Below are 27,821 nucleotides of genomic sequence, written 5' to 3'. Positions count from 1 at the left end.
TTCCATTTCCATAATATTGTCCTCAAGTACATCGCCCTTGTATAGGCCCTCTATATACTCCTTCCACCTTTCTGCTTTCCCTTCTTTGTTTAGAACTGGGTTTCCATCTGAGCTCTTGATATTCATACAAGTGGTTCTCTTTTCTCCAAAGGTCTCTTTAATTTTCCTGTAGGCAGTATCTATCTTACCCCTAGTGATATAAGCCTCTACATCCTTACATTTGTCCTCTAGCCATCCCTGCTTAGTCATTTTGCACTTCCTGTCGATCTCATTTTTGAGACATCTGTATTTCTTTTTGGCTGCTTCATTTACTGCATTTTTATATTTTCTCCTTTCATCAATTAAGTTCAATATTTCTTCTGTTACCCAAGGAGCTCTACTAGCCCTCGTCTTTTTGCCTACTTGATCCTTTGCTGCCTTCATTACTTCATCCCTCAGAGCTACCCATTCTTCTTCTACTACTGTACTTCTTTCCCCCATTCCTGTCAATTGTTCCCTTATGCTCTCCCTGAAACTATGTACAACCTCTGGTTCTTACAGTTTATCCAGGTCCCATCTCCTTTTCCTGCCTATTTGCAGTTTCTTCAGTTTTAATCTACAGTTCATAGCCAATAGATTGTGGTCAGAGTCCACATCTGCCCCTGGAAATGTCTTACAATTTAAAACCTGGTTCCTATATTACTAAGGACATTATTTTAATGACACAATTAAACAGTCATAATTGTCATCAGCATAAGGTTTATCTGATAAAATGTGTATCAACCATGATGTTCAAAATGGATGTGCAGTCGAAGACGGGTGGTGATGTGTACCCAGCAATGTTATCATTTCATCCAAGGAGTACCGTAGAAATGAGGTTTGTTATTGAAAACTGAACTCTCTGAAGGAAAGTTTAGCATCCCACAATCCTAAAACAACAACAAAAAACATTTAGAAGGTATCTGTATGATCCAGACAACACAGGGACATTTTTGGTCATTATTTTCCTGTTACAGTCAGCACTGATGCTGATGTGTAGAGCAACAAATCGATCAACCCATTTTTCATTTGTGTAACAAGGAGAGGTGGCCAGAGATGGAATTGACTTTCTGCAACCATCTATATGGTGATGTATGTTACCCCAGATATCAAACCCTGCAGCCATTGACGTGTGTGGGCCTTGTTCGCAGGTAATTGATGAAAATAAATTTGGAATTCTGCGTGATGCTCTTGAGCAAAAAAGTAGTAATTCTTCACACAGTGGCATTGTGATGTAGTGGTCAACACACGTTCTTGACACACAGGAGCTTGTGGATTCTAATCTCATCGAGTGCTTTAAAATTTTTTGTTTTCAGATCTTGTCTTTGATTATTAGTTTTGTTCAAATAATTGGTTTAAATGTAGTTTTTTAAATTTCTAAGTTACCTGGGTTCATAACCTACATCACCATGTAGATGGTTTCAAAAAATCAATCCCATCCCTGGAGCACTCTCCTTGTAATGCTTATCTTCTAAACAGAATGAGTAAAACAATGGAAAAGGTCATTGACGGAATGGCTCTCATAATACAGTGAAACTGTAATGTATTGTTTAATATTCTCCGTGTTCACAGAATTGTTTGAGGTCTGTGACTGTAATTTAAATTTATGAAATAATTTTAACTGCTTCGGTCACTTTTTACTAATATTTATTAGTATGGAATATTTTTGCACCATGTTGCAGCCATGAGGTGCAGTTATGTGCACATTACATATATCTGCAGTATGATGAGTATTATTTGCTGGTTAGGCCAGTGAGGTAATGTATCATAATTTAGCTATTTTTGCTGGAAATTTATTGTCTGACTCACCTATTACAGCAACGAACACATTCCCCTCCCTTATCATTTTCACAGAGATTCTTAACTCTCTGGAGTGATTTAAACATCTGAGTGTGAAATGTTAAGGGAAGATGACTGGTGTGTGTCTGCCACACGTTACTCGGCATTATATTCAGAGGCTGCCACACAACAGGAAGGTCTCAGCATGGTGCTACGCTTGGTCAGCTGCCTCCTAGATGGCGCATGTGTGAGGAACAGTTTTGTGCTTCCACTACAAGGCAGTCAAATAGCCCATTCATCCGCCAATAGATATGTCTTCCACTGTAGAGAATGCTGAAACCCAGAACTATTTGATACATGTGCTAGACTGTTCACAGAAGACATTCAAAGACTGGGTGCGTGATTTAAGTTACTGCATGCCAACACTCAGCCAGTTTCAGTTATCACACAGTCCCAGTTCCAGCAGTTCTTGGACAGTCGTAACCCAGTAGTCATCAGCAGTGAACTCTGCAAATCCTTACAGATGCTGACTAGTCTAATCATTGGACAGTTAATGCCAAGCATCTAACATTACTAGAAGTGATAGTCAAAGTGGTTTGCTTATTGGAAGACTGCTCTTGAACTCTCCAAACTTCAATCAGATAGTTAGAAATCATCTACTTTGTTCATCAGTGCCATGCTATCTCAAAGAGTTAAGTATATTTTTTGTGATGTGTATCATTTCAACAAATGATTGTTATTGTATTCATGTGTTGCCACTAGTTATTCTGTTGTAGTGATTGTGCTTTGTGAAGGGTGTGCAGCTAGCATGCAAGCAGACCACTTCCATTTAGGAAGTTATCTGTGGTAGGTGGTTCACTTCCTGCTACATTCATGTAGGGTGCCTACCTAAGATTTACACAACAGTGATATGTTTATTGCTGTGTTCTGTGTGTCAGACAGATTCCCAGCAAAAATGGTTAAATTGCAATATGTAAGCATACTGGCACACCGGGAAAATAATACTCATCATACTACAGATTGATGTTACGTACATGTAACTGTAATGCACCTGATTGTGGCAGCATGTCGCTGAAATACATCATGCTTATAAATATTAGTAAAAAGTGACTTGAGCAGTTTAAATTATATAATACATGTAATACATTGTTTCTGGGTGTTGCAGGATCAAGTTTTTGTAAGAACTCAAGTGTCTAATCCAGATTTTAATTTAGAAAGATATTTTGCAGTCATAAAGTTAGTGTACTAGAATAATTGTACCATGGCGTGTTCCGTCAATGAGACCATGACTGGCCTTGCTCAGGAAGGGTGCTTTTGAGGCCATTTCAGACAGAATCATCTCCCATATATTGCAAAATTAGCAAATAATGGATTTCCCTAAGCCAAAGGTAAATTTTTTGGAATGTCCTCAGTGTGAGTGGACTGTTCTAAGCGTTAGTGTCAGTAGAAACTTTTGTGGTCATTGCAATGGAAGTAATAACAGTGGAGTGTCCTATCGGAAGGCAGCATCAACTTGAGAAGCGTAATTAGTGAAAGAAGGAGCAGACTGAATGAGAAGCTTTGTTGCTGCAACAAAAGTCAGTCAGTTTGTAAGCCTAGGTTGAGTGACTGAAAGGCCAAATGTTAAGCAGATTTTATAACCTGCTCTGACAAAAGAAATTGAACTCAGGCTTGGAGAGAAGAAGGGAGTTACACCAGTCTGCAGGGAGTGAGTTGGTAATTATAGTTTTGGATCTTTCATCTTGTCTAAAGGCCAGAGCTGTGGCCCAGAGCAACCAATGGAGTTACAGTTCAGATTAGTAATGTGAGCAGGAAGTTGCAGATTGCAGAATATTATATCTCGTTTTTTGCAGATGTGGGATCTCAGTCAAGTGACAGGAACATGGAGTGTAGGTACTGTTAACATGAACACAGACAGTTACCTTTTATTCTAAGTAATAGTAACATTAAGAAAAAATGAGTACATATCTTTCTGATAGCAGTTGACTGTGCACGTTCCTTATTACCACAAATACACAAGTTCTGACTTACCCAGTCAGGCTTCATGTTATGAATGATGATTACAAAGTCCATACATCCTGACCAACAAGTACATGAGAACGTTGTGTAACAAGTACAAGAACAGGTCACAAGTGAGTGTGAGAGAAGCCATTTTCATAACTTAAATACTCTTGCCACTGGACCTTGGAGTGGGGGGTCCCTCACAGATTATTGCCGGCAGTGTGACAACATTGAAGCAGCACCCCAGGACTGTGACGACAGTTGTGGGAAGCATGATAGTGACTAGTGCCATGCATATTTCAAAGTGCGATTGATCGGCAGTGGTTGATACTGCACAGAGGAAATAAAAAATTGTGGTTACAGGCCCCTTTGCATATGAGTGATCTGGAAAGGGGCTACTGGGAGACTTGGGTATATTCTAAGTCTAGCTGTGTAGTACTTAACAATGACAGGTGCAGATTATGCCATAGAGCTAACAGCTAGCTACAGAAGGCATTGTTTTCTGTGCAGTCTAATATGTTTAATTTTGTATGACTGTAGAATCTTACACATTTTACTGTTATTTCAGACACTTGAGGACATTGATTGAAGCCAATGTCTGTAGATGGAGACAACAATCAGCATACAACCTGTGATTCAACAGTAAATCTTTTTTTTTTTTTTTTTTTCCTATATGCAATCAGATGGTAACTGGGCTCAATCAGCAATACAAAACGATGGGTGGAAGGTCGGAGCTATACAGTCAACTGTTATTAAACCAATTTAATGGGCTTAGTAGTGTAGAAGAGTGAGTAACTTCACGGTAAATGATGACAGCCAAAACAGTTGCAGGATAAAGATTTATTAAAATTCTTGACCAAGGTTTCAATATATATAAATATACCTTCATCTGAAGTAAAAAATCTCAAATTACATCCTGCAATGGAGATTAATAAAAACAATTGTGCCAAAGACATCGTCAATAGTTAAGACATCATCTCCATTTGCACAACATGATTATGGACATAGGGTCAAAGCGAATACAGTTTAGCACCAGTACTTCCCCTATGAACTATCGTGACGAGACACTCTTGTCACAATAAAGGAGTATTTGTTTTGTTAGTCTATTTCCATCCATTCGGTAGAGGTGTCCGAAAAAGGTTAATCTTCGTTTGGCCATTACTTCAGATTTTTTTCTCTGTATTTGTATTTTCCAACCATCTGCAGTTTTTATTGCACCCATTATTTTTCTAATAATTATTCTTTCCAGTACCTCTAGTTTGTTCATCTTCTAGTTCATTGTTAGGCATTCAGATCCTTATAAACATTCTGGTTGTACCACTGTAGTGTAGTGTTTTAGTTTTTTTTTTTTTTTTCTAGATATACATTTCTTGTTGTAAATATTTTTGGCTAAACCATATGCTCTTTCCATTCTGTTAATTCTTACATCTATTGCAGATTTTTCTAGTCCATTCTGTTGTACAGTTTCTCCAAGATATTTAAATTTATTTACTCACTCTATTTTACCTGTTTGTGTTTCTATGAGTTTTGGCGCATTTTTTATATTTGTCATGAAATGATGATGGTGTCATCTGGTGAAATATTGGTGGTTGTTGAAGTTGTCACCTGGCTGCATTGCAGTAAGTCTTTTGAGTATTTTATATGCCAGGAGGAACTCAAGTTTCTCAGCTTGTACCATTATTAGGAAAATGCACCCATTCCTCCCAAAATTGCGTCAGAATAGTTTGAAGAAAACTTGGTTGTGCACTGATGCTAGTGTGGCTCCTTGATGCATCTGTTGAACATCTCTGTGACACCATGAGGTAACGTACACACTTTGTGCCTTGTAACATCCATCTTATCACGAATCACACCTGCATCAGAGCAGATGGGTAGGCAACATCTCACAAAGAAGCTGTGTGTAATTTAATTTCTCACAAGCATATGTATGTGTACAGCACGCAAATTTTAAGCTTTATGGTGCTCATTTGCCAAGACTACATTATCACAAAAATGGTGGCCATCCTAGTGAAAGTGCAAAGGTGAGAGAGAGGCAATGTTTACTAGCAAATTTACCATTTAGCACATGACTCTAATAACTCCACTACATTATCATGCTTTACAATAAAAGAGTAAAGTGTGTTTCTGTTTATTTGTCAGAAGTGAGTCACTTAACCTCCTAATTCATCAACTCTCCTATTAACTTGCCAGTGCATATTATTTCCATCATTGATAGTGCGTTACAGAGTTCTTTTGCTATTAACCTCAGGAATCCAGCAATTTAAAGTGTGTTGCAAATGCCAGGCACTAGTATACAGAACTGGCTGGATTCAAATCTCTGTCCACCCACCTTGAATTAAGTATTTAGTGATTTCCTAAGCCACATCAGATATGTCTAGGGATAGCTCCATCAAGAAGGCCATTGTATTGTATTGTATTGTATGTTAACCGAGGACCTAGAAATGACGGAGAGGCTCTGTCCCCGCCGCAGCCGCAGTGGTCCACAACCCCACGACGACTACCGCAGTCCACTTCACCCTTCCGCTGCCCCACACTGAACCCAGGGTTATTGTGCGGTTTGGCCCCCAGTGGACCCTCCAGAGAACGTCTCACACCAGACGAGTGTAACCCCTATGTTTGCTTGGTAGAGTAATGGTGGTGTGGTTGTGTACGCATACGTGGAGAACTTGTTTGCCCAGCTATCACTGATATAGTGTAACTGAGGCGGAATAAGGGGAACCAGCCCGCATTCACCGAGGCAGATGGAAAACTACCTAAAAATCATCCACAGACTGGTCGGTTCACTGGACCTTGACACAAATCTGCTGGGCGGATTCGTGCCGGGGACCAGGCGCTCCTTCCCGCCTGGAAAGTCGTGCGTTAGACCACATGGCCAACCAGTCGAGCTAAGAAGGCCATGGTCAATTTTTTGCCCTGTGTTCATCCATTTGAGTTGTTTTACGTATCTAATGATCACATTGTGGCTGAGACCTTAAACCCTAACCTGCCTAATGTTTTGTGTGGTAGAAAGCAGAAATCTTCTTTAGTGTGACACATAATGGGACATGGGCTTGAGTCTGAAGGAACACTGTAACTTGGACCATTTTTCAGAGTGTCATCCATTACTACTTTCTTTTCCTGACATTCATCAGTAACTTATTACAGAGCGTACCAGAAAAATCGAAAACTGTTTATTTATCAATGATAAAGGCAAAATTCCTACAGTTTCATATTAGAAACAATAATGAGGAAGGTAGTGATGAATTCCTGGTTCACAGATAATGAAGGGACTCTAATTACAATAAAACTATTTGAGATTCAGTTTCTCACACACCATTTGTTTAGAGGTGACATTTACTTCTTTGCAACTATGGTGAAATTAGTGAAGTGGAAGACATCTAAGTTTTGGGATTTGGTTTAGATTGGAAGCTTTCATAGAAGATACATGTTCAAGATCTTCTGCAGGGTGCTATTTTTGTGATCAAACGTTGGCCATCAGTAGCACCCATGATACACTTGAGCTGATTTACTTTCAGCAGTAATTATTGTCGTCTGTCTTTTTTCAAGACAACCAAGTTCAGATGCAGAAGATCTTTTTGGTCAAAGAGGTTCTGTTCCATAACAAAATCTAACAGTGGTTGTTGTTTCAGAATCCCTGCTAGCAGTCATCGAAATGGATCCAGAGGAGCTGGTGTTGTTATTGCAGCTGAATAATACGGAGGGTGCATTTGATGTGTCGCATGGACAGAGCCACGGATCCAGATATTTCCCTGTCGATCGAGCCTTTGCCTCATGCAGTGCTCTGTTTCTGTCTGCTCAGTTGCCAGTCACTCACACTGGTCGCATGATGTGTTTTCTCCCAAGCTCGTTCCTGTCATGTTGTTCAGACTCTCTGCTCCCCCACAGACTGACTCACATGTTGAGATTCATTCCCTCTTCCGGGTTCAGGGCCCTAGCCTGCAGTCGATGTGCCTTCAGCTATCATAGTTACATTCATGTCAACAGTGATGACCCTGCTGCATTGTCATGCCCATGCATAAACTAAAGTGGTGACATAGGACGTTCTTAATGCATGTGACACTTTTCTTTCTCTTCGTAGTGTTAAATTATGGGCACCGTGTACCCGGCATTTTTACAATTCTGGTAGGAGCAGCTACGTCTCCAGAAGTTTCAGCAAGAGCAGATGTGTAAACTGCACAATAGAATGTGGAATTACTTTGTACCCGTGCTGTCTTGATGGCAGGCCAGGCACTTGCCAAGAAGTCTCCTCCCACCTGCCACTCCTCCTCCCCCACCCCCCCTCGCCCTGATGTCATTCGCCAGGTTTGACAATGAGATGGAAAGGTGGGAGAATTACCCCCTGCAACAGTTCTTGCGACACTGTCAGGTAAGGCATATTGTTGACCCAGTTGATAAGACTATATCGTTTATGTCCAGCAGTGGGAGATTATAAGAGATTGTACAGAGTTTGAAGTCATCCACTTATCCTGAGAAACTCAACTTTGAGGAACTTTGTAAGTTGATCACACGGTAGTTTGGTCATCAAACCCCTTGTGGTGGTGGCATGGTCACAGTTGAACTATCATTAGAAGTGCCCCAGTCTGTCTTATGTGGCATGTATTGCCGACATGCAAGATGTCTTGCACAAGTGTTGTCAGCTTGAGTGTCCCCAATGTGCTACCTCGTATGCAGACTTGCTAATAAGGGACATGATCATCCGGTTACACCAGACCCAGAGGTACAAACTAAGGCATTGGCCTTGACTGACCCTTCTTTAACTGAAGTTGCAAAGATTTCTGAATCACATGAACTTAAGGCAGTGGCGAGGGATATATTTTCCAAAACTTGACAGATGACAAAATTAGATGTGCATGGTAAACAACACCTGGTACCCTGTGGGATGGGCAAGGTGGCCTTGCCTTTCACTGAGCTGCCAATGTATTGACACCATTTATGATCTGAATGCAGTGATGTCACAGCCCTGCCCATCTTCATCCATGTCAGGCTCGGCAGGCACATTTATATCAAAGCATCGTAATCCCCGCTCATGATTTTTTTTTTTTTTTTTTGGCTTCTTTGTGTTGGTCTCCTTCCACAGGGTTTCCACTCAATGGCAAGCCAGCGGTACTGATCCAACTATCGTGCGATGCATGTTTGACGGGCTTGGCACATAGAGACCATGTGTCGGGGCTGCCGCAAAATACGCTATTTGGCAACAGTTTGTGAGAGTCAACGAGCCACTGGACGATCATTGGAGGATCTAGTGTTTTCTATGGACTCAGGAAGTGTCTGGACTCGGGAAGTGTCTCCAGCACTCCAGAAGCATCGCCTAAGTGAATTCTGCTGTTGTTGGTAGTGGATGGGTGACCGATCGAGTTTCAGGTAGACATCGCAGCGAAGGTCAGTGTAATTAACGTAGATTGCACAGCCTCCTGGACTGCCCTGCATGCAGCACCCACTATGTCAAGCTATGTGATAGAGTAAAACATGTATTCATTTGAGGGGACAATTCTCCATTTCTACACATTATATGAATACGGAAAGGCAATATATGCACGATTCACCGTTGGCACAAAATATTTTTGGCTGATATGTCTTTTTTGTTTCTGGCTTCCAGATTGTTGACAAAGTACATTTAGTGTCCCAGTCAGTCTCCTTAAGCCATTTACACTGTGTAAATTTTGTCACCCCCTGCCCCTTTCCCTTCACCATGAGCGACAATATCAAGGCTGAATTTCAGTGTTGGCAGGACGTCTCCTATTTCATAGAGTCAGTGATCATCCCTTTAGTGGGATTCAGAAGCCAGACAGTGCAGCGCTCCTAATCGAAGATTTTAAACAGATGGCAAATGCGCAGTGAGACACAGACTGATATCCAGTCCTGCACCCAAAGAAATTGTTGGTGAAGTTATCAAGGCATAGTATTTTTCACAGATCAGCTTGCACGATGCAAACCTACAGTTGCTGCTGGACGCCCGTTTGTTGGAATTTCTTGCTCCTTAAAATTCCCTTTTGGCCTTATCAGATTAATCGCTTGCCTTTTGGGATCATATCTGTGCTGGAAATTATCAGCGATATTTGGAGCAATTAATACAGCACATTCCTTGTTCTGTAAACTACCTTGATGACCTCTGGTCATGGGCTTTCCGTGAGCATTTGTGGAATCTGCAGGCAGGTCTCCAGTGCCTTCTGGAGGATGGCCTTCATTGCAAATTGGAAAATATTACATTTTCCCCAAAGTGAATTTTTTTGGTTCATGTGCTCAGAAAAGGTGACCTTGTCACTACAGCCGATCATGCCAAAGCCATCATCAGCTTGTCAGCATCCAAGAACATGAGGAATCTCTAGTCCTTTTTGGGTAAGATCTCATATGATGCTAAGTCCAAGCAGCGCACATTGCCATCCTCTTAACAGGCCTCATGAAAAGAGTATCAGAGTTGACTGGTCTGCAGATTGTCAACAGATTTTGCTGTTCTTCGAGCAGTGTTTGTGCTGTGCTCCTTTTGGCTTCTTTTATGATGAGTGAACTTTTATCTCTGCCTTGTAACATGTCCCAGTATGGCATTGGTGTGGTCCCCTTGCATCGAAATCCAGATGGCACCAATTGCTGAACGCTTATGCATCAGTGCTGCATTTCACGGTGCAATATAATTATTCTCAGGTGGGAAAGGAGACACAGGCTATTATTTTTGGAATTTAAAAGTTACTTGTTTTCTTGTCTGGAGTGAAATTCCTCCTCATCACCAACTACAAGCCACTGGTTTCCTTAAGTCAGCCTTCATTCAGAACTGCCAGATAGGACTGCCCTCCAGTTGCAGATGTGGACTCTTCCTCAGTAATTATTGTTATGATATTTGATACCTTCCCATTGCCTGCAAATGTGGATGCACTATTGCAGGATCAGATCTGGCATTTGACCAACAGCAGGCTCATGTTTATGCCTTGGACGATGCCTTGCAGCAGACTTTGCTTGATTTTCCATTGATGATGCAGGAGGTCATGGCTGCTGTGTCCGCAAACCTACTTTTCTGGAAAATTGTTTCAGCTCTCCATGCGGAGTGGCTATTGCACTCTCTTCTGGGAGCAGATTTGGTGTAGTGTATGTTTTTTCTCCTGCATGAGTGATTCAGTGTTGTCCAGCGGGTTCTCTTGCTCACCGAGGAGGAGCAAAGCTGTCAAGTGGTTATCCCTCCTGCACTGCATCCTCGCGAACTCCAGCTGCTGCATGTGTCACACTGGGCTATGACTTGTATCAAGGCATTGGCACACCGTCACATCTACTGGCCAGTTGTAGACCACAAGATTGAAGTCTTGTGTGTGCTTGCACAGCTTATGCCCAGAACCAGGCTGCACTGCCATGTCAGTTTGGTGCACGTTGACTCTGGGAACCCCTTGTTGGAAAGCATGTGGTTGTCAATGTACTATCATATTCCCCATATGTTGCGAAGCTATCCTCCACAACATTGACAGCAACTGTTCGTGCATTCTTGGTAATTTTTGCTATCGTGCCTCCTCCCCCCCCCCCTACCGCCCCCTCCCTGCCACTGATGATTGTCAGTTTTTGTTGTTGGAATTTGAAGAATTTGTATTCACACTGATATCCAGGTATCCAACATCCGACTATCACTACATTTCACCTGACCTCTAACTCGAAGCTGGAGCTGTTTGTGCATACATTTAAAACCCAAATGAAGAAGCTTGTGTCTGTTTCGTGCGCTCTTGAAGTTTTTGGGTACATACCACATGATGCTGGTTAATGGGTTTAGTCCAGAAGAATGTTTGCATGCAGCACCCAGAGTTGACTGCCCGGACCATCGCAGCTCATGGTGTTTTCCACACAGGGCTGCTGTTTGAGCTCTGTCATTTGGCCAACAGCTGAAGTGGCTACCAGATACAGTGGTGGGCAACAAAAGTCGGTAGCTGTTTTTAGTGGATGTCAGTTGGAAGCAGTCAATTTGGCATTGCAGTCAGTTGTGGCTGTAACCTGTTGGATCTTCGCCACCACTATCTCTAAGTCAGCCAAGTGATGGCGTCAGTTGTGGTATTGTTCCAGTGGGAGGTTCCCAATTCTGGCAGCTGCTCAACTGCTGGGCACCCAACTGCACCCTCCACTCACTCACTTTCGTCTACGGTATGGAACAACAGCAGGGCTAGCTTCTGCTCTTACCACTGCGGAGCCCATGGAATTTGAACCAGTACCCTTGGTCCCTTCTCATGAGTGTCCTTGCGCCGCCCATGCCACAATTTTCTGCCCCTCTGATGGAGCAAACTATGTCAGTATTGTCTCGTTCAGTGGTCGTTCCACTGCCGTGTAATATTGCACCCTGTCTGTTTCTTCTGTATTGGCCACAGTACAAACCATGCCAGTTTTGGCCCTATGTGGCATTTTCATTGCAGAGATATATAGTAGGGACCAGTGGACATCAACATGGATGCAGAGGAGATGACATGGTCATTGCAGTGGAACTGTACAAAACACTGTCTTGGAAGTTGTGTGAAAAGCATGACATGGTCAGAGCTACTGGCCCAGGTGTTTGCCTGCTGATGGCAACAGGCTTGGCCCAGCAATTCTAACATTGATTTCAACACCCACAGACCAAGCCTTCATCTTGTACAGTGCTGTTTCCATGTGCTCAGTTGTCAGTTGCTTGCACTAGTCATGTGTTGTGTTTCTCTCTGTGCTCATTCGTACACGCTGTTTGGACTCTCTGCTCCCTTATAGATTGGCTCACACATTGATATTCATTCCCTCTTCTGAGGTTCAGCTCTCCTGCTTGCAGTCAACCCACTTTTGGTTAATATAGTTACAATCTTGCTGACAGTGATGATTCTGTGGCATTGTTGTTCTTGTGCATATACTATAGTGTCATTGCAGTTCACTGATGTAAAAGAATGTAGAAAATAAATAGAAGTGGATAATCATTAATACTAAGATAAATCCTGCTATATGTTACCTTTGCATTGGGGATGAAATGCTAAGCAGTTAAATTTGACACCACCATTAAGAAGACTTGTACATCTCTGCAGAAATACAGCAAAATGTAAGAAAACACGCTCCAGTCTGTAGATTTGTTGCCGATCAGCATCTTTGGCTTTTGTGCTACTCTGTATTACCAGTCCTGTGGAGAAGTGATGCTCATAACTAATATGAAGTCTTGGCTACAGTTGTAAAATGAACAGTTAGCCCTCTTGGAATATCCAAATTGAATGATATGGTGTCTTTGGAGGTTTCATATCTTTTCTGAATACAACTTTCTTCCTGTGAACACAAAATGTGACTCTAAAAGATTTATTAGGAAAAAAAACCTAACAAAATACTTGTATTTCCGTTCGAAGTAATGTCCATCAGCAACACACTTTTTGCAGTAATTATAAAGCAGCTGGAAACTAACCGACAGTAGGAGCTCCCTGTGTTGTGAACTGAAGCATTAATGCATGTCTTTCAATGTCCAGTGTGCCTGCACAATGAGTGCCTTTCAGATTTGTCTTGCTGTGGGGGAAACGAAGAAAGTATCCACATCCCGCATACTTGGAATGTGAGGGAAGTTTGAGAACAGTTCCATAACACGTAGCTAAGAAGATACATTTGTATGTATTGCAGCTTGTGAGTAGGCTTTATAAAGGAGTAGATCTCACATTCCAAACTTGAACAACTTTTCTCAAACATACGTAAGGTATCATTTCAAAACTACCTTGTAGAATTCTGTGTTTTGACCTTAAGGTCAGAATTTGCAATGGGTCATGCCATTTTTGTTGAGAATGCTCATCTGTGTTGTCTTGATCCTGGACACTTAAGTTAATTCGTTCGGTACATAGGGAAGAAAATAAATATCATTCTATTGACTGTGTTTTGGACTCCTGTATCATTCTATTGACTGTTTTTTGGACTCCTGTATCATTCTATTGACTGTTTTTTGGACTCCTGTCTCAAGTAGTAGTACAGTGTCTAATTCCTTGTGATTTCCTCATAGGCGATATGGGTCTTAAAAGAAGTGCCCAGCAGTGGGATTATTGACTCTTTGAAACCATCTATATGGTGGTCACTCGTTTGTGAGTAATCAAAGGAGAAAAAAAATCTTAATTTCACAAGCCCCTCTACAGCTTTAAAAATAGGAAGATTTTACTGATTGCTAGTGTAGTGTAATCGTTAAGGTACAGGCCTCATGAGCAGACAGTTGTGGTTTAGAATTTCGTCAGGTGCTTAGAAAATTGCTTATTTTTAAATCTATCAAAATGTCTTTGATAAATAATTTTGTTCAATTAACTTGGGGGCCTTTTTTTTTTTTTTTTTTTTTTTTACATAGAATTCAGAGCCATTTATGCTAATCTGGGCAATCAGGGAAGCCAAGTTGTTATAGATATCCAGAAGAAAAGTGATGGTTAGTCGACTACAAATTAATTTCGGTAAAAGCTGTTTAGTGAGTGGTGTCATTCCAAAAATATCTTAAGCTTAAATTTATTTCTGTTTCGTGAAGTGCACATAATGTCAAGAAAGTGTGAACATCTGTTCATAAAAAGTGAAATTCGCATGGCACATGGGTCCAGACACTTGGTTGAGATTGCAGGCACTTACTTATCCAGTCATTTGTCACATATTATTCCAGGTTTTTTGTTTTATGATCTGTGTGAGTTGGTTGGTGACTGGCTTTTCTGGGAATGTAAAGTTGTTGCCAGAAGGCATGCCCACAAACTATGGGCGCTTGTTGCCCATCAGATGGCGGTTAACACTACTGATGTTAGAATTTGCTCATTATGAGAGTATTGAAGGGCAGTCTTTTTTAATTGTTAAAAACTGCTATAAAGCAAAGATTGCACAAAATATTTTTTATTCAAGGCAACCGGTTTCAACAGTTATAGCTGTCGTCTTCAGGTCTTAAACTTCTTTTTTTTAGTAAAACATGTTCTTTTTATGCTGACCTCATGCTCAAGATGTGAAGTGGATAAAACTAAGCACATTATAAATGTTTGTCATCACTAAAATCTTCAAAAATGCACAGCATCTTGCCTTTTGGACATGATGCTGCGTGCACAAACACTCTTTTTATAGATAAAGTAGTTAATCTGATGGACATGAATCTTTCTCATGATGAAAATTCTTTATTACAAAAGGGCCTAAATTTCAGTCTACCCACTAAGGGAGATACTAACTGTAGTGTTGGCAGAAGAGCCAACACTGGGTTTCTAGAGGAGGCCGAAATGCACGCGTTTAATTACACGCTGACTGGCGTGAGGTCTGGAACAGTTAAAGGAATTAATAGTAGCTAATAAAGTAAGTAGTTGATATAATACTTAACTTTAGTCCACAATTGTAGAACATTGCTCTTGATGATACATGCTTCACATAATAAATTTCAATTGAATACGGCGCCTTGCTAGGTCGTAGCAAATGTAGCTGAAGGCTATGCTAACTATCGTCTCGGCAAATTACAGTGGCGACACGCGGGTCCGGCGTATATTAATGGACCGCGGCCGATTTAAAGGCTACCACCTAGCAAGTGTGGTGTCTGGCGGTGACACCACACTAACATTATTAAAAAGATGGTGACTGAAGTCAAAGGCATATGTGAGATTCTTAAGGGCCGACAGCTTGTACAGGCCAAGATTGCTATGTCCACTCAAAAAACACTTTGTAAAACTTTACCTACAGACTCAGTCTCAGATTCTCTCTCTGCCATCATGAAAAAGTAGAATGCAAAATTACTTGAAAATATGGTAGGCAGCACAAAGGCAGATAAAGATAAGCACTCTCGTCTTTATAACAGATTCTAAATATGCATTTAAGACATTGGATTTATTTCATTCTAATAAGATAGTGGAAGCTGTAAGGAATGCTCTTCCCAAATTTGTTATTGGATTGAAGAAATATGTGAAAGGTTCCAAATTTCTGTTTGCATCTGAGTATGGTAAACAGAGACCAATCCCCATGAATCCAAAACTACCAGTTCTTTGGTCACAAATAAAGCTCCATAAGAGTGATTGACTAACACGTCCAATTGCGGGTGGATGCCAAGGTCCAAATTATAAAATTAACAGATTTTGCTATCCTAAGCTAAAATTGGCATTCACTTTTAAAGCAACAATGTGCCATCAAAAATGGGTATGAGATGGTGACATTGTTAAGAGATACTGAGATTCCGCACGAGACATTTATCATCATGTCCCTGGATATAACCAATTTATATACAAATCTCACAGTTGAAGAAGCTTTGAAGATTGCAAGACTGACTCTTCTGATGCATATGAAACTTACAGCAGAGGAAATTATTGAACTGTTAGATTTGTTACACACAATGCTAGCCTGTAACTGTATGATTTTTAACAGTAAGATTTATCTTCAGAAGGACAGCCTGGCAGCAGGGTGCTGCCTTTCTGGCATTTTGGCTAACATTTTCATTAATTATTTAGAAAGAAATTTCTTTGCAGATAATAGGGCAGTGTATGATGATATAGTTTTATAGTATAGATGTGTAGACAATACCTTTATTGCACTTAGAGGTACAGAATCAGACATGATAGACTTGGCAGGCTCCTTCAATCTGTTGCATTCAAAAATACACTTCACCATAGAATTGGAATCAAATAGAAGTCACAACTACTTAGACTTGAATATTACTAGGTAATCTACAGATTTTTGTTTAGATACTTTCAGAAAACCATCCACTACTGACGCAATTAATGATGTGGACTCTTGCCATACATGCATGCATAACAATGATTCTTCCCCATCAGTGTTCAACACATTAGCTAAATTTGACTTTAGCCCAGCATGTATTAAAAAGAAATTGATATTAACACACAAATAGGTCATGCGATACAGAGCATTTGTGAATCGGTTTTCAGAAGAAGGAAAAAATCTTTGCCCATTTCTCGGGAAAACCCAACTAAATTTGCAGCTATATCCTACACAGGGCATTTCTGTGAATGAATTGCCAATGCATTTAAAAAAGCCAACATACAAATTGGCTTCCAGATGTGCAGGAAACTTAAGACAGTTTAGTGTACATCTGTTGACAATAAGCAGAATAAATTTAGTAAGTCAGGAGTATGTAAAATCACTTGTGAATCCTGTGATAGTGTTTACATTGAGTAGACAGGGTGTGACTTTTTAACCATATTCAGGGAACACTGTAATAAAAACACTAATGCTGTGGTTTCTCATCACAGCAACAAGAATCATCGTTTAGATACAAATGAGAAATCTTCTCTAATGATCTTATACATAGAGCCAAAAGACTTACACATTTTAGAAGAAACTGAGATTTAAAAGCATTTCAATATGAACTAATGTGGAAACTTGAAGGAGCAGATCTGCTCCCATAGGAAATGGTTTTTCAATATTTTCCATGATTTGTCATTTGCGTGTCTATCTGGTACCTTTGCGTGATTCTGATAAATTCTGTTTCAATTTAATTTTTATGTAGGGCAACTCCCCTGTTTTACTACATGTGTGTAAATTCGTGGTATATGTTTATATTGCTATTTTGTGCTTTAGTTTTATGTTGCTTGTCATATCGCAGAGCTGTTGTGATTGTAGCTTTTGAGGAAGTGTGGTGCCATGGAGCACATATCACTGTTAGGGAGTCATTACCATTTGTATGAAAAAAATATTTTTTTTATAATAAGTTGGTTCACAGTCGTCAGACATGCAGTATTAAAAAATGCACATTAATTGATGCACTTTCACGATACGATACGTTTTTTAATGCTACGTGATGGCAAAAACATCTCCTTGGTCTGCATTCTCCAAAATTGTGTCGATAGTCAGCAAATTTTTGTTTCACTTACAACATGAAATGCCATATCTGTGGCAACAATCACTTGTGGGTAGGTGCAGTACAGTTTGTGCCAGATGATTTCAATCAAAGTGAAGTGCTATCCATTGCTATGATTTATATAATATCTTTGTATCTGATTTTTTATAAATATCTGACAAATAAATTCCAAAACACATAATTTAACCAATAAAGTCATTCCTTGTCTTACGTTTGACTTTTACTGTTGTGACCCGGTCAGCCCAAATGTAGAACTACTGAGTGTTTCCAGTTGTGTTCCCTCCTGTCAATCCCACAGTTTGTGTAACTAGAGTCAGGAACAGGGCTTCCACCTAACAGAGTTCTTGTAAAAGATGGTTTTAATGCTGGATTCATTCTGATTCCATAAACAGTTACTGATATTGTTTTCACATCTGTCACACTCGGTCAATGTCGTTATGCATTTTGTAGATGGACCCAAATGTGGAGCATCATCATGTTCCTACACTTACTGAAAGCACTTGTGCCAATTGAAAACACATTTTATACATGTAATTTCTGTTCCATATCCTTGGCACCAACATTTAGTATACCTCTGTCGCCATTATTTATCTATTTCCCAATTGTAGCAAACAATTACACTATTAAATGACTCTTCATGTTAACTATTCTTGATTGTCAGTAGCAGATAAATCCGTTTCCACTTCAAGTGTTTGTCACAGTATGATCTTTCACATGTCCCCATACACAGTCACATATTTTTACAAACAATACCATATAGATTCCCAGAACAGTTTATATGCACCTTCTGTAATAATTACCACAAGCTGTACTACAAAAAGCACTCTCACATTGTTTAATGAGGAAATAATTCTTCATCAGACATGTAAGGAGGTCAAATCAATATGATTCCTATTACTTCCTGACAAGATTCTTATGGGTATGTTGACTTATGTCAGGAATGGATTAACGGAAACTTTGGAGGGCAAAGGAACTCAGAGCAGTTTCTTGTGTGCAACACATCAACAGGACATTGATTAGTGTAGATGATATTGTCAGACACTTGCCCATATTTATTCAACAGATTTGAAAGGCGTAAACCTGCTTTGAGTGTATATTGTTTAAGTCTCATGCAAATAATAAACATTAGTTTCAAATATGAGTGACATTAAGTAAATAATTAATGAATATATATAAAAACAAAGATGAGGTGACTTACCGAACAAAAGCGCTGGCAGGTCGATAGACACACAAACAAACACAAACATACACACAAAATTCAAGCTTTCGCAACAAACTGTTGCCTCATCAGGAAAGAGGGAAGGAGAGGGGAAGACGAAAGGAAGTGCTTGTGTCTGTATGTGTGGATGGATATGTGCGTGTGTGCGAGTGTATACCTGTCCTTTTTTCCCCCTAAGGTAAGTCTTTCCGCTCCCGGGATTGGAATGACTCCTTACCCTCTCCCTTAAAACCCACTTCCTTTCGTCTTCCCCTCTCCTTCCCTCTTTCCTGATGAGGCAACAGTTTGTTGCGAAAGCTTGAATTTTGTGTGTATGTTTGTGTTTGTTTGTGTGTCTATCGACCTGCCAGCGCTTTTGTTCGGTAAGTCACCTCATCTTTGTTTTTATATATAATTTTTCCCACGTGGAATGTTTCCTTCCATTATATTAATTAATGAATATAGTTGATGTGTTTAATATGTTCAGTTTGTGGACCTCGCATTCAACAATAAATTCTCTGTTACTTCTTTTATTGTGTTTTGGTTTAGATGTAAGGATACAGGATCATTATGTTGCACATTCTTTAGCAAATTGGAGCTCCAATAATGTCTCATCCCCTCAACACCAATATGACATTTTATATTTAATTTTGCAGTTCTGTTTCTAGTAACTAAACATTCAATATTCATTCCAGACAACAATAAAGGACTCTGAGACTGGTAGTGAAGCTCTTCCGGAAGACTGGAACAAGGAGGCCAGCTATGCTCTGCGCTATGTTTATGAAAATAAACTGTATGTCCTGAGAGGTGCTAGAACAGAGGATGACATTTTGTTCAACTTGCTGGTAAGCCAAACTTAGATGTCTCTTATAAAAGTCTTAATTTTATAAGTTCAGTGGCATGATGTTAGTGGGCTTCCACAATCATTTTGACACTTTTGTAGCCGTTATCACTATTGTATGTTATGGGTGGTGTCACTCAGCTTGGATAAAACTTTCAAATGATTGGGATGCAAGAAACTTACAGCATCAATATTTTGCTGTGTTGAGGTGTAGAGATGGTAATCTGTGCATGAGATGGGTACATTAAGCTGGGCAGCCACCATATATACTATGACATATTTGCTAGCAATGGATTTTAAGTGCTGCATTTCTTTTATTCTGTTCCCACCCGTAACAAGACTGCGCTAGGCAAGCTAGCATCAATCATCCACATAGTACAGATACTTGACTCACATTTTATAACATCTCTGAAGAAACTGAAGATCAGTAATCTCCTTCAAGAAGTCGCCCAGACCAACTGTATAGGAATCTAATTATATCCCGACACTCATTGATGAATGTGGGGCTGACTGAGGATGAAGCACGGCGAAGTACTGAAATAAATATGATATAGATGATAATGTAGATTCTAGAGTATAAAGTGACGTCATTATTGTAAGGAAATCAGCTTACAGTAAATGAGCGAATTCAGTTGCATTTTGAAATTTTGTTTTACACTAAATTTAGTATTTAGATGTGGTAGAATTCGAGTGACTGAAGAAATCCATACAATTTACTTTAGCCAGTTTCTGATTTGATTAGGTGTCTCTTGATTCACATCTAGGGTACAGCAGCTGTATTAGAAGAAAAGAAAGAAGAGGGAAAAAAACAAGCAGAAGATCAGCATTAAGGAGTTTTATGTAATACATTTTTGTCATATTCACAATAGTAGCCCATATTGAGAAAATAAATAAGTGCTTGTAGGAACAGAAAGGGTAGGGTGAAAATGCACAGTTTGTAGGGGCAGAGGGTAGGAACAGTAATGAAGAACTGAAGAAGAGAAGAAGCTTTTGGTAAATTTACAAAATTAAGCAGAAAATAAGAAGTAAGAAACATTCACACTCATGTTATCTGATGCTGATTCTACAGAGAGGTAGACTGTGAAGTCTGGCAGTATCACAGAGTCCCTCATTTGATCCACCACCTGTTTTATGTTCCTCCGTGGGAGAGTAACGAAAAAGACAAACTTCAATGCTAAGAGGGCTCCCGTATTGTTATGGGATATTAACATGTTCAGGCTGGAGAAAGTTCCAAAGAAGGGATGGGTGTGTTTATAAATAACACATGCCACTCCTCTGCTGTCCTCTTGGCTACAGACCTTCAAACAGTTGCTGTTGAAAGTAATATGAGACAAAGGATTGCAGTATGCTCCCTGTACTTACCACCACAAGAGACATCAGACTGTGATCTGTGATGCTCTCACAGATCTCATAATTCAACTTCTTCAGCCATTTTTTTCCTACTGGGAGTCTTTAACGCACACATTGTGTTATAGAGACTTTTCCTCTAACTGTTTCTGGGATCATGTTTTAGAGATTCTCATGATGCATCAAGAGCTTTGTATCCTTAACACTGGCAACCACACATGGTTGAGCACTGCTTAAGGGTTATTTTTAGTCAAAGAACTCTCATTCTGTTCTTTTGTGTTTTCAGATTCTAATGATCTTCATGTGATTGATCTCTTTCCACTCTGAATCCTTCTACTAGATGGAACAATCCTTAAAAGCAAGCTAGCAAAACACATAATTGACACAGAATACCCTATACCGTACCAGCAAGTGATTGTTTTCAACACCTGGTTAGCTTTGAGTACATCATAAGTGCTATCCACCATTCCTCTGATTTGTCCGTGCCAAAGCCCTCCGATCATCTTAGCCGGCAGCCTATACCTTGACAGAGCCATCAGTGCCACTCAGCAATTTGAGTCAATCATGCAGGTCTGAGACAGTTTAAATACTGATGGATTCCAGAGCCTGAGCTTGACGTACAGTCAAAGAGAGCAAAGCAGGATCATGTTAAGCATTCCTCGACTCGTTATCAACCATTTCACTTGTTCCACCCAAGTTCAGGAAGCCATCAGGAGGACTTGTGCTAAACATAGTCAGCCCCTTCCAGCAGCTGGACCAGACTTGAGGTGTTTCCAAACAGTACACGGACAATTAAAGAGCCATTCACATGGCTACTGCCACTGGCAGCCAGGATCCATCATTCTGTCACTCCCCTATGACCGAAGAGGAATGAACTGGACTTCAGATTGTACAATTCTGTGTCATATAACTGTCCCTTATCTGACTGGGAACTAGATTCTTCACTGTCTGAAGGCTGTGATACTGTACCCAATGACAACACAATCCATTACTACTTCCTGCAACACTTGTGAGCCACCCACTGAGTGTGGTGGCTGAATGGAAAGACATTGAAATTGTTTTTGGGAGGATGGCAGTTCAAATGGCTGTCTGGCCATCCAGATTTAGGTTTTCCATAACTTCTCTAAAACAGTTACAGCAAATGTGAGGTTAATTTCCCAATTTGTGGATGGTGGTGATTTCGAAAGGAATGGACGTCCCACAGTACTGAAGGTCATCTGAGTGAGTGGATGCCACTACTTGGGGTGCAATACTCTAGAACAGCTTCATTGATGGGTCTTCCACTCCATAGTGAAGTTTTATTTGGGGGGTTATGAGCAGGGAGTGGTGTCCCTCAAGGCAAATTTTTAAATGTTACGGATGAACTTGAAGGCACTGAAGTGGATGAGGCTTATCTGTACAGTGAATTATTTAACCAGACAAACATTGTTTGTTGCCTTGTTTCACAATTTTTGTTATGATTACTGCACAACTAGGTTTCAGGTTTGAGAATGTTTTTATAACCCAAAACCTAGGTTGTGCAGTAACCATAATAAAATATGTAAAACAAGGCAAAAATGATGGTGGTTTAGTTAATTTACAATGTTTCACCAAGAAACCACAGTTGATACAATTAAAATGATAAATTAAACAATGGAAAATCCAGGATGTAACGTAACAATATTAGAGAAGAAAAGTTGCTACCCACCATATAGCAGAGACACTGAGTCGCGATAGGCACAACAAAAAGATTCACACAATTATAGCTATTGGCCATTAAGGCCTTTGTCAGTAGTAGACACACACACACACACACACACACACACACACACACACACACACACACGCAAACGCAACGCGTGCACACGTCTGCAGTCTCAGGCAGCTGAAACCACATTGCGAACAGCAGCACCAGTGCATTATGGGAGTGGCTACTGGGTAGGGGTAAGGAGGAGGCTGGGGCGGGGAGGGAGAGGGATAATATGGTGGGGGTGGCAAACAGTGAAGTGCTGCAGTTTAGGCAGAGGGCAGGAGGAAAAGGGGGGGGGATGTAGTGTAAAGGAGAGAAAGAAAAAGAAATTAGAAGATTGGGTGTGGCAGTGAAATGATGTCTGTGTAGTGCTGGAATGGGAACAGGGAGGGGGCTGGATGGCTGAGGACAGTGACTAATGAAGATTGAGGCCAGGAGGGTTACGGGAACGTAGAATGTATTGCAGGGAAAGTTCCCAATGGGCAGTTCAGAAAAGCTGGTGTTGGTGAGAAGGATCCATATGGCACAGGCTGTGAAACAGTCATTAAAATGAGGGATATCATCTTTGGCACAGTGTTCAGCAACAGGGTGGTCCACTTGTTTCTTGGCCACTGTTTGTCAGTGGCCATTCATATGGACAGACAGCTTGTTGGTTGTCATGCCTACATAGAATGCAGCACAGTGGTTGCAGCTTAGCCTGTAAATCACATGACTGGTTTGACAGGTAGCCCTGACTTTGATGGGACAGATGATGTTAGTGGCTGGACTGGAGTAGTTGGTGGTGGTGGGAGGATGTATGGAACAGGCTTTGCCTCTAGGTCTATTACAGGGGTATGAACTATGAGGTACGGAATTGGGAACAGGGGTTGCGTAAGGATGGACGAGTATATTGTGTAGGTTCGGTGGACGACAGAATACCATTGTGGGAGGAGTGGAAAGGGTAGTGGGCAGGACATTTCTCATTTCAGGGCACAGTGAGACGTAATCAAAACCCTGGTGGAGAATGTAATTCATTTGCTCCAGTCCTGGATGGTACTGAGTTAAGAGGGGAATGCTCCTCTGTGGCTGGACTGTGGGACTTCAGGAGGTTGTGGGAGACTGGAAAGATAAGGCACGGTAGATTTGTTTTTGTACTATGTTGGGAGGATAATTACGGTCAGTGAAGGCTTCAGTGAGACCCTCGCTGTATTCAGAGGAGGACTGCTCATCACTGCAGATGCGACGACCATGGGTGGCTAGGCTGTATGGAAGGGACATCTTGATATGGAATGGGTGGCAGCTGTCAAAGTGGAGATATTGGTGGTAGTTAGCAGGTTTGATATGGATGGAGATACTGATGTAGCCATCTCTGAGGTGGCTTGTTGGGTTGAGTAGGTCCAGGTGAAGCAAATGAGGGAGGAGTTGTTGAGGTTCTGGGGGAATGTGGATATGGTGTCCTCACCTTCGATCCAGATAGCAAAGATGTCATCAGTGAATCTGAACCAGCTGAGGGGTTTAGGATTCTGGATTTTAGGGAAGGATTCCTCTAGATGGCCTATGAACAGTTTGGCGTAGAATGGTGCCATGTAGGTGCCCACATCCGATAAATTACCTTCACTATGTGATCAAAAATATCCAGACACCCACAAAACATACCTTTTTCATATTACGTGTATTGCGCTGCCACCTACTGCCAAGTACTCCATAACAGCGACCTCAGCCGTCATTAGACATTGTGAGAGAGCAGAATGGGATGCTCCATGGAACTCATGGACTTCGAACTTGGTCAGGTGGTTGGGTGTCTCTTGTGTCATCAGTCTAGTATTACAGGTGATTCAAAAATATTTCTGTTTGCTGATAACACCAGCTTGATAGTGAAGGATCTTGTGTGTAATATTGAAACAGTAACAAATAATGTAGTTCATGAAGTAAGTTCGTGGCTTGTGGAAAATAATTTGATGCTAAATCACAGTAAGACTCAGTTTTTACAGTTTCTAACTCACAATTCAACAAGAACCGATATTTTGATCAGACAGAATAGGCATATTATAAGCAAGACGGAACAGTTCAAGTTCCTAGGCGTTCGGATAGATAGTAAGCTGTTGTGGAAAGCCCATGTCCAGGATATTGCTCAGAAGCTAAATGTTGCTTTATTTACCATTAGAATAGTATCTGAAATAAGTGACACTTCAACACGAAAAGTAGTCTACTTCGCATATTTTCATACGCTTATGTCATATGGTATTATTTTTTGGGGTAATTCTTCTGATTCAAAAAGGGTATTTTTGGCTCAAAAACGGGCTGTTTGAGCTATATGTGGTGTAAGTTCGAGAACCTCTTGTCGACCCCTATTCAAAAATCTGGGAATTCTGACATTGCCCTCACAGTATATATTTTGTTTAATGTCATTTGTTATTAGCAATATTAGCCTATTTCCAAGAGTTAGCAGCTTTCACTCAGTTAATACTAGGCAGAAATCAAATCTGCATGTAGAATGCACTTCCTTGACTCTTGTGCAGAAAGGAGTGCAGTATTCTGCTGCATCCATTTTCAATAAGCTACCACAAGAACTCAAAAATCTTAGCAGTAGCCCAAACTCTTTTAAGTCTAAACTGAAGAGTTTCCTCATGGCTCACTCCTTCTATTCTGTCGAGGAGCTCGTGGAAGAGCTAAAAAATTAAGGAAATTCCAGTGCTACATTGTTGATTTTCTTCATTTAAACTTACGACTTGTCACCTGAATATGTTTTTTTATATTTCATTTTATCTGTTTCTAATATCGTGTTATAATTTCATGTATTGACTCGTTCCATGACCATGGAGACTTCTCCTTAATTTGGTCCCACAGAACAATAAATAAATAAATAAATAAATAAAAAAGATTTCGGCACTCCTAAACATCCCTAGTTCCACTGCTTCTGATGTGATAGTAAAGTGGAAACATGAAGGGACACGTGCCACACACAAGCGTACAGGCTGACCTCGTCTGTTGGCTGACAGAGACCTGACAGTTGAAGAGGGTTGTAATGTGTAATAGGCAGACATCTATCCAGGCCATCACACAGGAATTCCATACTGCATCAGGATCCACTGCAAGTACTATGACAGTTAGGCTGAAGATGAGAAAACTTGGATTTCATGGTCAAACGGCTGCTCATAAGCCACACATCACGTCGATAAATTTCCAAATGACACCTCGTTTGGTGTAAGGAGCGTAAACATTGGACGATTGAACAGTGTGTGTGGAGTGACAAATCATGGTACACAATGTGGCGATCCGATGACACCGTGTGGGTATGGCGAATGTCTGGTGAATGTCATTTGCCAGCTTGTGTAGTGCCAACAGTAAAATTCGGAGGTGTGGTGTTATGGTGTGGTCATGTTATTCATGGAGGGGGCTTACACCGCTTGTTGTTTCACGTGGCACTATAATAGCACATTCCTACATTGATGTTTTAAGCACTTTTTTGCTTCTCACTGTTGAAGAACAGTTCGGGGATGTCAGTTGCATCTTTCAACATGATCGAGCACCTGCTCAGAATGCACGGCCTGTAATGGAATGGTTACATGACAGTAACATCTCTGTAATGGACTGGGGACTGGCCTTCCAGGGAGAAATCTGGTTTTATTTGATCCAATATTGATCTGTTGGTTCTCTTTGCAGCCCCTGGAACTCTAAGAAGTTTCCTCCAACACCACAATTCGAAGGAGTCAATTCTTCGCTGTTCAGCCTCTCTAATGGTCCAGGTCTCACATTCATACATCACAACTGGAAAGACCATAGCCCTCACAATACGGATCTTTGTTGCTAGTGTTATATCTCTGGACCTTATAACCTTGTCACAGTTTGACATCACCTGTCTACCGAGCAACAGGCGTCTCCGGATTTCATGGCTGCAGTCACCATCAGCAGAGATCTGGGAACCAAGATAACTGAATGTGGTCACTATCTCCATGGTTTCTACTGCTATATCCCTCAAATTGGTAAGTGTAGTTGCCATAATTTTCATTTTCTTCACATTCAGCCTAAGACCGGCCTTTTCACTTTCGTCTTTCACCTTCAGCAAGAGTGTTCTCAATTCTTCTTCACTTTCTGCCAACAGGATCGTATCATCCGCGTACCTGAAGTTGTTTACATTTATTCCAGCTATTTTAATTCCTGTTTCTCCTTCATCTAGCCTCACATTCCTCATAACATGTTCTGCATACAGATTGAATAAGTACGGTGACAGTATGCAGCCTTGCCTGACACCTTTCTGAATCTCTATCCATTTCATTGTTCCATACATAGTTCTCACCGTGGCTTCTTGGTCAAGGTATAAACTCCGTATCAGATGAATGAGGTGATCTGGTACACCCCTGTTTTTCAGTACATTCCATAATTTATTGTGATCGACGCAGTCAAAGGCTTTGGCGTAGTCAGTAAAGCTGACCTACTTTGGACACACAGTGCGAAGGCATGCCTCGCTGGAAAAAACATTAATGCTGGGGAAGGTTGAAGGAACTAGAAGAAGAGGATGTCAGAGGATGAGATGGATCAATGGCATCACAGAAGCAATGTGTTCCAACCTGGAAGGTCTATGGGAGAAAGTGCAAGACAGGAAAAAGTGGCGTGATTTGGTTCATGGGGTCACAAAGAGCCGGAACCGACTAAACGAATAGAGAGAGAGAATGGACTGGCCTGCACAGAGTTCTGACCTGAATCCTACAGAACACCTTTGGCATGTTTTGGTGCGCCGACTTCGTACCAGGCCTCACCGATCGACATTGAAAGCTCTCCTCAGTGCAGCACTCCATGAATTATGGGCTGCCATTCCCCAAGAAACCTGCCAGCACCTGATTGAACATATGCCTGTGACAGTGGAAGCTGTCACAAGGCTAAGGATGGGCCAACACCATATTGAATTCCAGCGTTACCGATGGAGGGTGCCACGAACTTGTAAGTCATTTTCAGCCAGGTGTCCGGATACTTTTGATCACATAATGTATTGCTATGACTCTGTAAATGTATTTCAACCTATACAACACTTATGTCCAGCTTTTTAAATAAACAAGTTTGTCCTTCTCTGCCTACACATGCTAAGGAAGATGCTATTCTGTTTGGTACCATGCCACAGAGGAATTCAAAGAAGTGAATTGAATATGAATTAGTCAATCAAGCACATATGTACTGATAATCC

At 40.8% G+C, this 27,821-nt stretch overlaps 1 protein-coding gene across 1 annotated transcript in view; it reads left to right on the top strand.

The window, feature by feature from the left end:
- Positions 1-27,821, top strand: part of LOC124776610 (proteasome inhibitor PI31 subunit) — an 83,321-nt gene that overhangs the window by 3,585 nt on the left and 51,915 nt on the right. The window contains exon 2 of the mRNA XM_047251683.1: positions 19,442-19,591. Within this exon, the coding sequence (XP_047107639.1) occupies positions 19,442-19,591 (150 nt within the window). The remainder of the gene's footprint in view (positions 1-19,441; positions 19,592-27,821) is intronic.

This window comes from Schistocerca piceifrons, chromosome 2 (genome assembly GCF_021461385.2).
Source record: "Schistocerca piceifrons isolate TAMUIC-IGC-003096 chromosome 2, iqSchPice1.1, whole genome shotgun sequence".
Lineage (NCBI taxonomy): Eukaryota > Metazoa > Arthropoda > Insecta > Orthoptera > Acrididae > Schistocerca > Schistocerca piceifrons.
This window is presented reverse-complemented; position numbering and strand designations above follow the sequence as displayed.